Here is a 14,160-nt window from a genome sequence, read left to right on the forward strand (position 1 = left end):
TATAGGAATCCTAATTAAATAGATGTTTCCGATTCTAAGTATGTTGTATAGAAATTCTAACTCAAATAGGAAAAAAATATAAGTATAAATTAGAAAATATATTATCTCTAACGGCTAGATTGAAAACTACAGATTATCCTTGCCGTATGGATATCTCATGGAGTCTTGCAGGCTCATGTTTAAATTAAAATATTGGATAGAGTCTGGCTTGCAATCCGGACTTTCTTGGTTCTAAGACGTGGCCGATTCATGGCATGCAACGTATGTGATGCACGCATGTACACGGACCCTTGTTCAAATCTGATGCACGTAGAGAAGAGGAAAACGAAGCAAACACATGGTATTATTATGTCAAATAAAAATGCAGATTGAAAAACGCTTCGAATCCTATCCCACTCTATATACAGAACAAAGCGTTTCTTTCATATGTGCTCTGATTTGGGCCCTCTTGCGGCCGTATTTGGCCAGGACTCTATTTGTCGGCGCATCGATATCTCTTGGGTGCACTGCAAATACCACCACACCGACGCTGTCGCTAGGATTCACGGAGGTTCAAAGAGGTCGAGCTGCTGACGTCTATCGAGCAAATACGACGAAATAACAACGTGCTTTGATCCATGGGACAAGGAAGAAGCAACATGCTAGCTTCACGTTCTTTTTTTGATTTTGGTTGGGCTTGCTTTTACATCTTCCGTTCTTTTTTCTTCCTTTTTTTATTTATTATTATTCTTTTTCTTAATTATTTTCCCTATAAATATAAAAAACTAATAATAAATAAAATATTATGATACTTGAACACTTGATCTTTTTCTTTAATAAATAGATATTTTCCACACTAAATTATTGATGGAGTAAATTATTGTTGTGGTTTAAACTAAAATAAAGCTTACTCGCCCTGTCCTGTAATACAGTGCATTCTAAGAATTTTAAGACAAATTTAAGAGAGAATATAAAAAACGCATGTACCCTCATTTTATTTCCAAATCAGACGCTACCATCAGCGTGATTAATAGTAATTGGTTCATAAATGAAAAGTATTTAATGCAAAACTGGTTTTTGTCCTTTAAAATGCATTATATTTTAGGACAAATTTTAAATGGTAGAATGCACTATATTACTAGATGGAGGGAGTATATCTTATTATAACATGATATAACCAATGATCCAACTAATCAAACCGTAAAATCCTTAATACTTTGCTAACCAGTTTAGTCTAGATAAATATGGCTAAGAACTTTATGCATGTACCGGTGGAATACAAGACAAGGACTACCACTGTGGAAAATCAAGAGAGGTCTTTTATTGTAATTATCAGCAAACAAATCAATCCTTAACATGTCGGCAATTAACTCCTTGCCGACTATAATAAAAAATAGAATTACAAAATTTTATAAGTCCACAAAGAAGTCACAAGGAACTGGACGTTTAACCGTACCAACGTTTGTATAGTATGAAATTAAAGTTATGATATGATATTTTTATAAGTAAATATGTTTGTGTTTTACGGCAGAAGAAGAAAAACTATTAAGATTGTATTTCAAATTTGATACATACTTAATAAGGCATTATGATATCATTGCCAACATTAGCTTATATATTATTGGTGTTGTAGGCATCATAAATAAACCGTAGCTTTAGAATTTATAGAAAAGATAAAACAAAAATAAATAAGTTTGTATCATAAATGTTTGATAGTGCATATTTGCTAGTCACGATGAAGTGACACCCGAGCTAAGGGAAGCCCAGCGATTCGGTAAGCTTGGCGCCGACAGGTGGGACCCACATCCGCGCTTCCTCTCGCATCTCTTCCCCGCAGCTGCCGCTCCTGCGCTCTTGCATCTCTCGTGCACGCCCATCTCGAAGCATCTCTCGCCCGCGCCGTCTCCTCTCCTCTGCCCCGTGCGCCGCGCTCCCCCCCTGTTCTGGCGACGGCAGGAGCAAGGCCAAGGGAACCAAGGCGGTCTCACGGTCGTCCAAAGCCAGGTTGCAGTTCCCCATCGGTCGCATCGCACCCAGGTCGCTGTGCGCAACGACGATATTTTTTGGGCACCGTCACCATCGCCGCCGCCCGCCGGCGAGGTGTTGCCCAACATATACCAGCCGCCACGCTACCCATGAAGGCCGGCGGCAAGGATAAGGCCGAGATCAGCTCCGCCTCGCAGGAATTCAAGGCTGCGGCTGTTGCAGCCTTGCCTCTTCACTCATCCTCGCTACTGCCGCTGCCACCTCGCCCGTCCTCCGCTCGAAAACCCACCGCCGCCGAGAAGACACAACCTCTCCGTTGTAAGTGCTCGAATTCAGATTTGATATTTTCCCCCCAAATGTAAATTTGTGATTGCAATGTATGTGAATTTTATGTTTTTTGGACGAATAACTGCATGGTTCAACGGCGACCCATATAAAATCCCAACTACTTCTCTCTGGCTGCATGGACCACGGATTTGTGTTGCAGCGCATGTGCATTCGGATATTCTTCTTATATAAATTGTTTTAAAAGTTCTAGCAGGAATTGGTTACAACGAACTTCTGAATGAATACAGGCCAAACAAACTGTGTCACCCTATGAAGTTGGGTAAATGTCTGCGAATCTATAGCACAAGTCCAAGTAAATCAGTTGGTATTAAATGGGTTTTGGAGAATTTTAGAGATTAAATCAAAGCATGTGCACAGGGACAGAGATGTTAAAGCAGATAGAGATTTTTCATTAAAAAAAAACTCCCCAAAGAAAGTATGGTACGTGAATCTCCTGTTCTCCGAGACCATCAAACAAAATGCTTATGTTAAGCCGTAAGTTCTTTTTTTGGCACAGAATGCAGTATATAAGTCTCCTAAAAAAAACTAACACCAAATGTACCTGAAACTACTCGTCCGGGATCCCATGCACCGTCCAACTCCGACGACAACAGAGTACAGACCGCCCCTCTTGTTTCTATGTCGAACGCTGTGACAGACCCCACTTGACACAGTAGCTGATAGACAAACTGATGGCAGAGGCGGCAGCTCTTGATCTAGCTGCAAGCATGGTGTCCTTGCTAAGTCGGCCAGCTACCTGACGGACAATCAGCAGCTGGTAACATTCTTCAATGATTCAGATTTTTCCACACCTCCAGACTGGGCAATTAAACCTTTCACCCAGAGCTTCATCAACCGCAATGCAGCAGCCATACAGAGTCTTCAAGATTGCAAGACAACAGAATCAAACAGCGCATCTGTTAGCCAGACAAGCTAGAATTCACTCTCATGTAAATAGGCAATCCGTGTCCATCACGTGCTCAAATCCAAGTCATGTAAACAGGTGCCCACTCAGAGAGGCACTAACCCATGTACAATGGGAGTATTTCTCCCCCATAACAGCTCGTTGCTGTTAATTAATAAAGGCTTGTTTAAAAAAAAAAGCCCTAGAGATGGCATGGTTTCAGCAGCCCATTCAGCTTACAGTGCAAGCAATGAGGTCATCTTAAATTCTTAATGGTAAGACGGGGGCCTGACCCCTAAACCTCTAAAAAAAGACAATGCAAGCAATGAAGCAATCCATTCTCGTTGACAAGTCACTAACAAATTAGACAAACATCTAGGAGAAGACAAAGAATAAACCAACTGCCGGTAGATTGTAAAGCGTGAGACAAACAACACTCTGTTTTGTGGGCTCAACCTCTGTTGTTAACTTGTTATCTGTTAGCAGTAGAAAAACTTATCATTGATTGTGACAGATAGTACAACATTGTAGCTAATATAACTGTATAAGCTGCGCATCCAGTGACCTATCGGAGTTCAGCAAGACTGGATAAACTTCTGAATGAGTGCAACAAATGTAAACTCAAAATTATTTACTCAAAAACTGGCATCTCAACATTCAGAGTACAGCCTGACCAACTTCAGCGACTCAAACGGTGTCTCCAGCCTCCATTCCCTCTGCTTCTTGCTCAGGGGCCTGCCCTTGCCAGATTGCTGCCGGTTTATCTTCACGTCGGCTATGCCCCAGGTGCACTCTCGCAGGTCCATGTCATAGGAAATTAGCCTCAGCACGCCATCGCCTTCCTGAGGCGTGGCTGCCTCATCGCTTGTTGTAGTGTACCTGACATACATTGCCCGTTCTTTGAAGCGTTCGAGCTCTTCACGGATACGGATAACTCTCTCCACGCCAGGGGATGACACCTTCAAAGTGATTAACCAAAAGTGTGTGCCTTAAACCAAGTAGAGCTACAGGCAGAGTCTTTCTGGATGTTTGTTTCTTTAAGATAGTGGAAATCTTTAACTAGTTGTATTGTGTACAGAGGCAAATTACCTCCAAGGATATGTTCTTTGGTATCTTTCCTGTTGACTCTGCATCGTCCAACTTTGCACGGTATGCAATTGTGTATGCTTCAATGTCATCTATAGTTGGAGAACCGTACCTATTTTATCAAGCACTTGATGAGAGGTATTACATTAATCATGTCCAAAGAAGAAAACTTTGACCTTAAGGTTATCTGCAAAGCAATTTATGGCTGCACAAACCCAAGCCTAATGAAAACCAGGTAGGAATATATCAACCTGCCCCGACCCCACTCTTCCACCATTGACAGCTGACGCTAAAAAAGAACTGAATCTAGTAGAGCCAATTAATATGTTCTATAGTGTTGCGCCTGAGTACGATGCCTATGCTTTTACTTCCATAGTTAGTTCATTGCTTACTGGCATCTACATTTGAGTACATCAAAATATGTCATTTTCCAGTATATCTACCATATGCATGTTCTGATGCATATAGGCCGCAATCTGGGTTTACTGAAACTCAACCTTCGAACAGATGACTGAAACAGTGAAACCTCCTCTCAAAATCCTATGCACTAACATATTAACCCACTACATGCATCTATAAGATTTTCAGGCTCAAACAAGCTGACATATACATGAACAGACTTTGAAAACAACTGCATATGTCTGCAAATAGATACATGCCTGGTGGACATCTTCTCAATGCGTACTCTAATGGTCAAATTTGCAGCTGTCATGAAAGCATAGATTTTCAAGTCATCATCGAATGATGCTGAGACCTGTTCTGCCAAAGCTAACGCTTCCTTGTCCCACCATGTGCCAGCAAGGGATATTCCGCCACCAGCACCTCCATCTCCAGCCTCCAGAACATAATTAAATGTTTATATAATCAAACTGTATTTATCAACCAAGTAAAGTAAAACTTACATAAAGATCCTGTTCATCATCACTCTCAAAATCATCTTCAAACTCATAGTCGTCCTCAAACTCTTCGTCATCATCCATTATATCTGCACGATTTGGTGAACAGAGTAACTTTATTTGGTATAACAAAGTACTGTTTGGCTTATATATGAAACTAATAATACTAACCGAGGCAGGAGACATCAAAAGTCATGAGCAGACAAGTATGCTGGTTGCTGAAGCACTGTATGTTTTAGAGCACACAAGTTCAGACAGATGCATTGTAAATGGGAACCATTACATAACCCAAGCCCATAAGCCATTTTTGCATGTTTGCTATAGAAGGAAATACCAATTTACTAACAAGACTATACTGTTGCACCTCCAACTGTTTGGAAATGGGCTACGCAAATATGCAATGACATCTTCCCTCAATTCTGCGGTGTTTGTGGGTACCAACAATGTGCATACAACTGCATATTCTTCTGAAACAAAGGGAAGAGTCTGCATCATACTGCACGTCTTCCCATGGATGCTTTTATAATGACCGATGGGGGGGGGGGGGGGGAGAGGGGCGAGGGATGCTTCACAGTGTGAACTGTCAGATAAGGGGAGCCAAGAAATGGAGCAAAGTGCAGGGTCCAGAATCCCCAGTCGTCCCACAGAAAGACAACCGGAAACTCCCAACCATCATAATAACAGATAAAACAAACATCACCAAGTTCACAAAATCCATTACCTCCTTCTTCAGCGTCGAAGTCCTCCTCCTCTTCCACCTCCTCGTCCTCCTCCAACTCGCCGGTGAAATCATCAGACACCTCCTCATCTGGCGGATCTTCGCTATACCCTTTCCTCTTCTTCTTGGCAAACGGCACCACCGCTGGGGCATTCCGACGAACGATTGGTGGGCATGGACATCCAGAAAAGGCAGCACTCACGGCAGCGGTAGTGGAGGGCAACAAGCCGAGCAGAAGACGAAACCTTGATGGCCTGACGGGGAGGCGCCCATGAACGACGCCTCCGACGACCAAATCCATCGGTTAACGGATCACTTCAGAGCCAAGATTCAAGAACCATCGAGCGTGGTCGCGCGCCAAGCGTCCGGACGAGATCAGCTTATCCTCTGTCAATTGGTAACGGAGTACGCCAACAGGTGTGTAAAACGCCTTTCCCAAAATTCGCCATCACTATCGCGGCCTCGCTTCCTCCCAGTTCTCAATGGAGAACGAACGAATCTTGTACACCTCGAAGAACACGAGCTAGCATCGCCAACGCCGCGTCCGCTCCAACGCGGCGACCCACGTGCCCACGGCCCACCAAATGCCGCGCGGCCACCACCACCCGCTCCCACGCCGCGGTCGCCTCCTCCAGCTCGCCGCGGCGGCATCCGGGCTCCTGCTCATCGCGCTGCTCGTCCTCCTCCCGGCCGCGCCGCCCTGGGAGCACACCACCGCGCCCGCCTCGCTCCTCCGCGCGGCCGTCGCGGCGCACCCGTCGCCGGACTCCTACGCGCGGCCCTGCGCCAACCACCTCTCCCTCTCGCTGCACCGCCTCCGCGCCGCGCTATCCTCCCTGGAGTCCGGCGACGTCCCCGCCGCTCTCCACCTCGCCTCCGCCTCGCTCCAGTGCCAGTACGACTGCTCCCACCTCCTCTCGCTCCCGGCCTTCCGCTCCCACCCCCTCACGTCCCGCTTCCTCGATTCCCTTGCCCCACAAACCCTAAATGCTGCCCTGAAACCTCCCTCTTCCGCCCCTGCCGCTGCATTCCCTGCGAGGATCCGCCCTGACGCCACAGTGTGCAAACCGAATTCCGGAGTGGAGCCGTGTGGCTACTCGACCGTGCAAGCCGCGGTGGATGCAGCGCCGAACTACACTGCTGGCGCTGCTGGGCACTTTGTCATAGCGGTTGCCGCAGGTACATACAAGGAAAATGTTGTGATTCCGTATGAGAAGACCAACATTTTGCTGATGGGGGAGGGTATGGGAGCTACTGTTATCACTGCATCACGGAGCGTGGGGATTGATGGGCTGGGAACTCATGAAACTGCGACGGTGGCTGTGATCGGTGATGGGTTCCGCGCGAGAGATATAACATTTGAGAACAGTGCTGGTGCTGGAGCTCATCAGGCTGTGGCATTCCTTTCAGATAGCGATCGGTCAGTGCTGGAGAATGTAGAGTTCCGTGGGCATCAGGATACCCTGTATGCTCACACAATGCGGCAGTTCTACCGCAGGTGCCATATTATAGGGACAGTGGATTTTATATTTGGGAATGCCGCAGCAGTGTTTGAGGAATGCGTGATTAAGACTGTACCACGGGCCGAGGGAGCTCAGAAGCGCGCACGAAATGTGGTGGCGGCTAGTGGGAGGATCGATCCGGGGCAGACGACAGGGTTTGTGTTTGTGAATTGCACTGTGGATGGGAACAAAGAGTTTGTGGAATTGTTTCGGACAAAGCCACAGTCATACAGGCTGTATTTGGGGCGGCCATGGAAGGAGTATGCCAGGACATTGTATGTCAGCTGTTATTTGGGGACAGTTGTCAGGCCGGAGGGATGGCTTCCATGGCAAGGTGATTTTGCTCTCAGGACACTCTATTATGGAGAATTTGACAGTCGAGGCCCTGGTGCAAACCACACAGCAAGGGTTGAGTGGAGCAGCCAGACACCAGAGCAGCATGTCAAACACTTTTCAACGGAGAACTTCATTCAGGGCCATCAATGGATTGCATACTAACTACAGTGTAAATTGTGTTCTTAGATCAGTGACTTATTGGCACCTTAACAACATGATGTGAAAATTTTCTGGAATGGTAAATGCCTGCATCCATTATTCCAAGGATCTCGAGAAACCTGTGCTTCCTGTTAGAAAATCCAAACTGATGTGGTTTGTTTTTCTTTTTACTACATCTGTACCTTTTTAAATTACATGTATTAGTTATAGTTTTGTGTTTTGTAATTAAATTGTTCCTTTGATAGAGTAAAGACTGAAAATTGTTTTCTCTATAGAATATGATAGAACATCTTTTACTTTATTTATTATATATGTCCGTGCATTGTTTCTGGCTTATTGTTTCGGCTGGCCTATTGTTTTTTATTGTTATGATTTCTAACTTCCAATGGACACTTACTCATCCACCTAGGATGAGATTCAGGAATTTGTATCTTTCTGGATTAGATTGCAGGGGTTTCACCTACAGCCGGAGACCGAGAACACCATCCTTTGGGAGTCGACTGCTGATGGGAAATATTCTATGCGCTCAGCCTATTGGGCACAATTCCTTGGGGGGTGGTCAGGCGTTCCAACACCAAACTCATCTGGCAAGCTGGTGCGGAAAACTGCAAGCTGTTCTTCTGGATCCTAGTCCGGAACAAGATCCTAGCAGCTGACAATCTTGCGATTGGAGGATGGCCTCACCATACTTTATGCCCCCTATGAAGTGGACCAACAGAAACCGGCCATCACCTCTGTCTCCTGTGTGCCCTTTCGCCCAAATGGTTTGGACACAGGTCTCTACCTTGGAACAGCTAGCGATTCCACAAAACACCATCCCGACTAACTTTGATAGCATTATGGATTGGTGGGAAGCTGCAGCAAAATCAGTTCATAAGGATGAAGGACCTTAGGCAGGGTTTCAACACCATGGTCATCTACATTATGTAGAAACTGTGAGGGCAATCGACGAATGTTTTAATACAAGAGCCTTGGCGCTTTATGGGTGGCAGAGAAAACAAAAGAGTGCTTATTATAGTACAGACGGGCTTTCCAAAATCACTTTTGGCTATGGGGAGGAGCATCCTAGGTGGCTCGTTTCAGAAATCGAGCTGTGTCCCGCCTTGTTTGGCGAAGTTTATTGCCACATTCTTGTATATAAACTCTTTTCTGATTCATTGAAAGGCAGCGGTCGTGCCATTACGATTAAAAATTTGCGGAAAAAGAAAGGTCAATGTTGCATCTTCTGTATTAGCTGAATGGATACTAGCAGTCAGCGATTTATTCAGAACTTCAGTTGGTAACAGTATACTTGGTATTTATAGTATATCCTCACATCTTCGCAGTCAATGGAATAAACAACTTAAGTTATCTGATGGATTTTCCTATAACAGTGCACTTGACAGTGATATGTTCTACAACTTTGATCGATTTGGTCATATCACAAAACTGTAGTTGCTAACAATTTGTGATGCAGTGGGTGTAGCGTTTAGCTAACCATTTTATCTTGAACTTAGAAGATTTGAGAAGGAAATGCTATGTTGCATGTTGTTCACAAATCACAAGGCTACAAAACAATGTGTTCTCACCTATGACAATCCGACCTGTAACCTAAATTGATTACTAATGCTTTAGAGAGTTTAGAATTGATATTGTCTGCCTGAGCAGCAGTACCATGTAACATAGCTACAACATGTTACTACTAAAAGGTGCCTTGTTTTTAGATGTTCTGTTTTTATCTTTCTCTTGTGGCACACTTCCTCTTCGTCAGAAGACAATGTTCTCCTAAGATCTTGGATGCTCATTCCCCAGTGCCTATCAGAGAAGTTTGTTTTCTTTGCCTGGACAATTTCTCATTTTGGTAGAGCTTTCTGCCTTTCATTCAGAATGCCAAACTTCTGAAAATACGGTGTCATCATGTCATGCATTTCCCACCATCATGCACGCGCTTCAACAATTGCAAACTCTTGCAAGGTGGAGCCAAATGCAGGTGTTCCGTGTCCTCATGCAAACTAAACATTCCAGTTGCTGACGGAACCTTGAGTACCTGACTAAATTCTGATGGAAAGAGGCATCCAAATTCCGCCCTGCACCCAAAATTCTCCACATACTAAACCTACTACTAATAACTATAACTACTTTCTTTAACACCTGGGCCACAGTTATGCACTATAGCCGACGAGACAATTTTAATTTTTTTCCTTTTCCCATTTTTTCCCTCTTAGCGATTCGGCCACTATTTAGTCACTGTAGCTGACACGACATTTTTTATTTTTTAAATTTTATCTTTCCTTTTCCTATTTTTTCCTTTGCTTTTCTATTTCTGTTTCCCCTCCGCGCGCGTCTTCCTAGTACGGATAACACCGGATTTTTTATATTTTTAATTCTTTTTTATTTAATATTTTAATAATAACTATATATAAAAAAAATTGCAGATCTAACATTTTTTGTCGTGCCAATCCCGCTAACGTGACCAAATAACGTTGTCGCGCCACATGCGTTGGCACGGTAAGGTATGCCACGTTGGACAGCGTTTTCGACGTGGAAAACCTTATCATGTCACTTCTGTTGGCGTGACAGTCTTGTCACGCCACCCGGAGTGGAGTGACAAAACTTAACTTTAGAAAATTTATAACTCTTCGATACGACGTCGGATGAAGATGAGTTTTATATGAAAATTGTAGAGCCAGATGAGATCTATGATTCTAATTTTGAGTTTTTTCATTGAGGAAGTGAAGATGCTTAAAAAAATAATATAAAATTTTAGCAGCATAATAATCGCGTACTAGTGCTTGTCATATTAGAAAAATAATATATTTTTTGTATTGTGTCAAATGAAGATACCTTTTATATCAAAGTTGTAGTTCTCAATGAGATTTACATCTTTATAAATTTGAGTTTTTACATTTGAAGTTGTTAAGATACTCGAGAAAATAATATAAAGTTTCAACAGCATATTAGTCATGCACCAGGGTATGTCACCTCCTAAAAATTATATTCTTCTTGAAAGGTGTCAAATAAAGATACTTTTTATATCAAAATTGTAACTATCAATAAGATCTCTAAGTTTTAGTTTTGAAGTTCTTCATTTGAGATTGTTAGAATGCCGAAGAAAAAACAATCCTTTTTTAGACGTGGTTATTTTTAAAATATTAAATAAAAATGATTCAAAAAATAAAAAAATCCGATAACACCTACCTCACCCAGTGGAACAATAGATTTACACGTCGTCGTCTATGGGCCTCTTTGGCGGAGCTTCTGCAGGGGCTTCAGCTCCGGCTCCTGCAGGAACTGTGTCAAACGTCTGTTTTGGAAAGGGCTCCGCATGGGAAGCCGGTCAAGAGCCGGAGCCATTTTTTTCCTGTGCAAGAGAAGCCTAAAAAACGAGCTTCGCGTAGCTCCTTGCTGTGGGTTCACGTCGTCTAGTGCGAAGGAGCCGTTTTGCCAAATATTTTCCAGAACGGTTTTAGCTCCTCCAGAGGAGCTGCTCCTTCAGAAAAGCCAGAGTCGGAGCCATTTTTAGAGAAGTCAGAGCCCTAGCAAAGCCTCATATACAGTTCACAAAAGAATCAGACATTCAGATCGTTCATATTCACAGAAGAGCTTTGTACCACGGGCCATGGACCATCCCTGATACCGTGGCCCCACCTGGATCAGCACCTCGGACGCCTTCACCACGCTATCGATGAGCCTTAGCGTCGGCCAGTTTCTGGCCCTTGGGGCCGCTACCGCCGAGGACGACGCCGCGGAAGGCGCAGAAGACGGCCCGGGAGACCATCCTGAAGACCACGTCGGCGGGCTGGAGGCTCTTGAGGAGCATCCGGGCCGTCGTCTGCCTCCTGCCCTGCATCTTTTCTTCCGACGGCGAGCCAGCCGACGCCGACGCGCTCATCATCGCCTCCGCTATCTCTTCCGCGCCGGCGTCAGGGGAGCCGCCGTCCAGCGTCTTCACGAGAGCCTTGAAGAGCTCTGCGGTGGCGTTTTCCAGTTCCAGTGCAGTGGCCTTTGTGCTTTCGCCCATCAGAACTTGACGCAGGATGAGCATTCTGGAAAAATAAAACAACACAAGTTGGGATCAATATCGTCAGAATTAATCTTTTTGACAGACTAGATTGAAAGACGAAGGATAGAAAATATAGCTAGCTACCTTGTAGCAATCACGATGACTTGTTGGAACTGGCTCTGAACGGCCCTCACCCTCAGCAAATTGATCCGGAAGCGATAGATTGATCTCTAATTCTAAATTGAGTCCAACGGCTTAGTTGGGCCTTTGATCCGTGCCCTGATCGGGGGTGCCCAGCCCACTATGGCTGGAGGGCTCCTGTCACACTGCGCTATATATAGAGGTGGAACCAGCGGCTCTGAGTACGAGATTTACTGTGAGTCGAGCTCTCCACCGAAACATAAACCCTAATCCCGATCAGAGAGGGGCGCAGCTAGTGACGGAAAGCCACCAGCCGCGTCGTCCCGCTCCACCGACGTCGACGACTTTATTGACCTCTTCCCCAAACATCGTTGCCCGTGCGCAGACTTCACCGACGAACGAGATGGCGGCTTCTGGACCATCTCCCTCTGCGGTGTTAGGTTCGACACGTTCTTCTTCTATTCCTCTCTGTCTCTCTATTCTCGATATCGCATTCACAGTAAAAAGAATCCGCTAGACCTAACCCTATATGATCTTTTCGATCTCAACAATGGTACCAGAGTCAGGTCTTCTATGGTTTTTAGATCTAGATCGGGTGAATGAAAAACACAGTGAAATCGAATCCCTAACCCTAGTTTTGATCCGAATTTTCTAACCCTAACCGGGTAAAAGAAAATGAAAAGAGACCGGGGGTAGCGGGTGTCACTCAACTGCTAGTCACCACCGCCACCGTGCGGGGAAACGTGCCGCACCGCTGTCTTCACCGGCGCGCGGCAAGAAAAGAACAGAGCCGCCGCTTGTCTGCTCGTCACGGCGACGCGCGCGTGCGGGCTCAGGGCGTCGACACGGGGCCGCTCGACGGCGACGCGCTCTCCCTTCAGGGAGCGCGCGCGCCGATGAGAGGGCCCGTGGCGGCGCCGCCACCTCCTCTTCGTCCGACCATGGAGCCAGCCGCTGCTTCTCTGTGTTTTGGCGCAAGAGAGATAGGAGGAGGGGAAGAGAGAGAGGAGGGAGGAGACCCGACACGGGGGCGAGCTTCGGCTCACCGGACCAACGACGTTGTAACAGAACCGACCAATTATACGAAATTAAGTAAGAAAATCATCCGTCAGAGCAGATGATTTAGCAAACTTAAGCCCGTATAACCCGGTAGTCCGTGAAATCACGAAGGATTTTAAACCAACTTCCATTCCAGCCAAGATCGTAATAAGTTTAGCGGTCACCATCACATATTACATAAAAGTTTGCATCACGGATACATCAGAGTTTCAACATAGTTATTACAAAACCAGTTCGAATAAAAGTAGCGGAAGTCATTTATTCAAACCACAGACACACACGCGGAGTTCAAATATAGTGCCAGCGAATGATCATCTCCAACAAAAGCATCAGACAAGACATAAGGAATGACCATGCCCATGGTCCTAAGCATCACCCATCGCAGGATAAAGGCAGTTGATACAGTAGCCGTAATACATCTGCCCATCTGCAACAAGTGGGAATAAAACCCTGAGTACGGGAAGGTACTCAGCTAGACTTACCCGACATAACCAAAAATAAATGACACCAAGGATTATGAAGGGCTTTATAGTAGGGTAGCTGACTCATTTGCAAAAAAAAGCATTTTTAGCATTTCAAGAACCTTTCTAAAAGCATGATTGCCAAGTTAATTAGTATTAACCTGTCGACTAGGTTTGCACCTATACTAGAGTAACCATGTGATTAAGCAGATAATGATAACCCATGATCATTAAACAACTTCCATACTGTCATATTCATTATAACTGTCCAAGTGTTTCATAAACATTTACTACGATGAAGTCACTCAAGTCAAGTGCTCACTATCCAGGAGCGATGGCGATTCGAATCGATTCCTAACCAGCTGGTGATTTATTCCTTACACAAACCTCACTCACCCGCTAAAGTGAGATATTGATCACCGAGTCAACTTTCCAGGTATCTCGAGTTTGCCAGGAACCACATGTACCCGAGGGCCGACCGACTACACTTTGGTCTTATCATCTCGCCCCCGTGTCCTTCCACACCTGCTCCGGCATAGTGCGTTGCGGGCAATCTACTCGGCCCGAAAAATCTCCCAGCTTCGCGGTCGGAAGGTACTTTATCCGGCCAGCTAAATGTAAGGC

General features: G+C 45.1%; 2 protein-coding genes and 1 pseudogene across 2 annotated transcripts; 1 reads left to right on the top strand and 2 right to left on the bottom strand.

Moving 5' to 3' along the window:
- Positions 1–1,786: 1,786 nt before the first annotated feature.
- On the bottom strand, positions 1,787–6,211 carry LOC136495253 (uncharacterized). Its single transcript, XM_066491226.1, has 5 exons — positions 5,900–6,211; positions 5,185–5,267; positions 4,942–5,117; positions 4,286–4,394; positions 1,787–4,155 (listed from the first exon to the last, which is right to left on the bottom strand). The coding sequence occupies exons 1-5, from the start codon at positions 6,195–6,197 to the stop codon at positions 3,847–3,849; spliced, it is 975 nt and encodes a 324-aa protein (XP_066347323.1). The 5' UTR covers positions 6,198–6,211; the 3' UTR covers positions 1,787–3,846.
- Positions 6,212–6,467: 256 nt separating this feature from the next.
- LOC136495252 (probable pectinesterase/pectinesterase inhibitor 51) lies at positions 6,468–9,173 on the top strand. The gene has a single exon (XM_066491225.1). It carries the CDS (start codon positions 6,481–6,483, stop codon positions 7,894–7,896), a length of 1,416 nt encoding a protein of 471 aa, XP_066347322.1. The 5' UTR covers positions 6,468–6,480; the 3' UTR covers positions 7,897–9,173.
- Positions 9,174–11,464: 2,291 nt separating this feature from the next.
- LOC136495810 (uncharacterized) overlaps positions 11,465–14,160 on the bottom strand; it is a 57,060-nt pseudogene continuing 54,364 nt past the window's right edge.

This window comes from Miscanthus floridulus, chromosome 12 (assembly GCF_019320115.1).
Source record: "Miscanthus floridulus cultivar M001 chromosome 12, ASM1932011v1, whole genome shotgun sequence".
NCBI lineage: Eukaryota > Viridiplantae > Streptophyta > Magnoliopsida > Poales > Poaceae > Miscanthus > Miscanthus floridulus.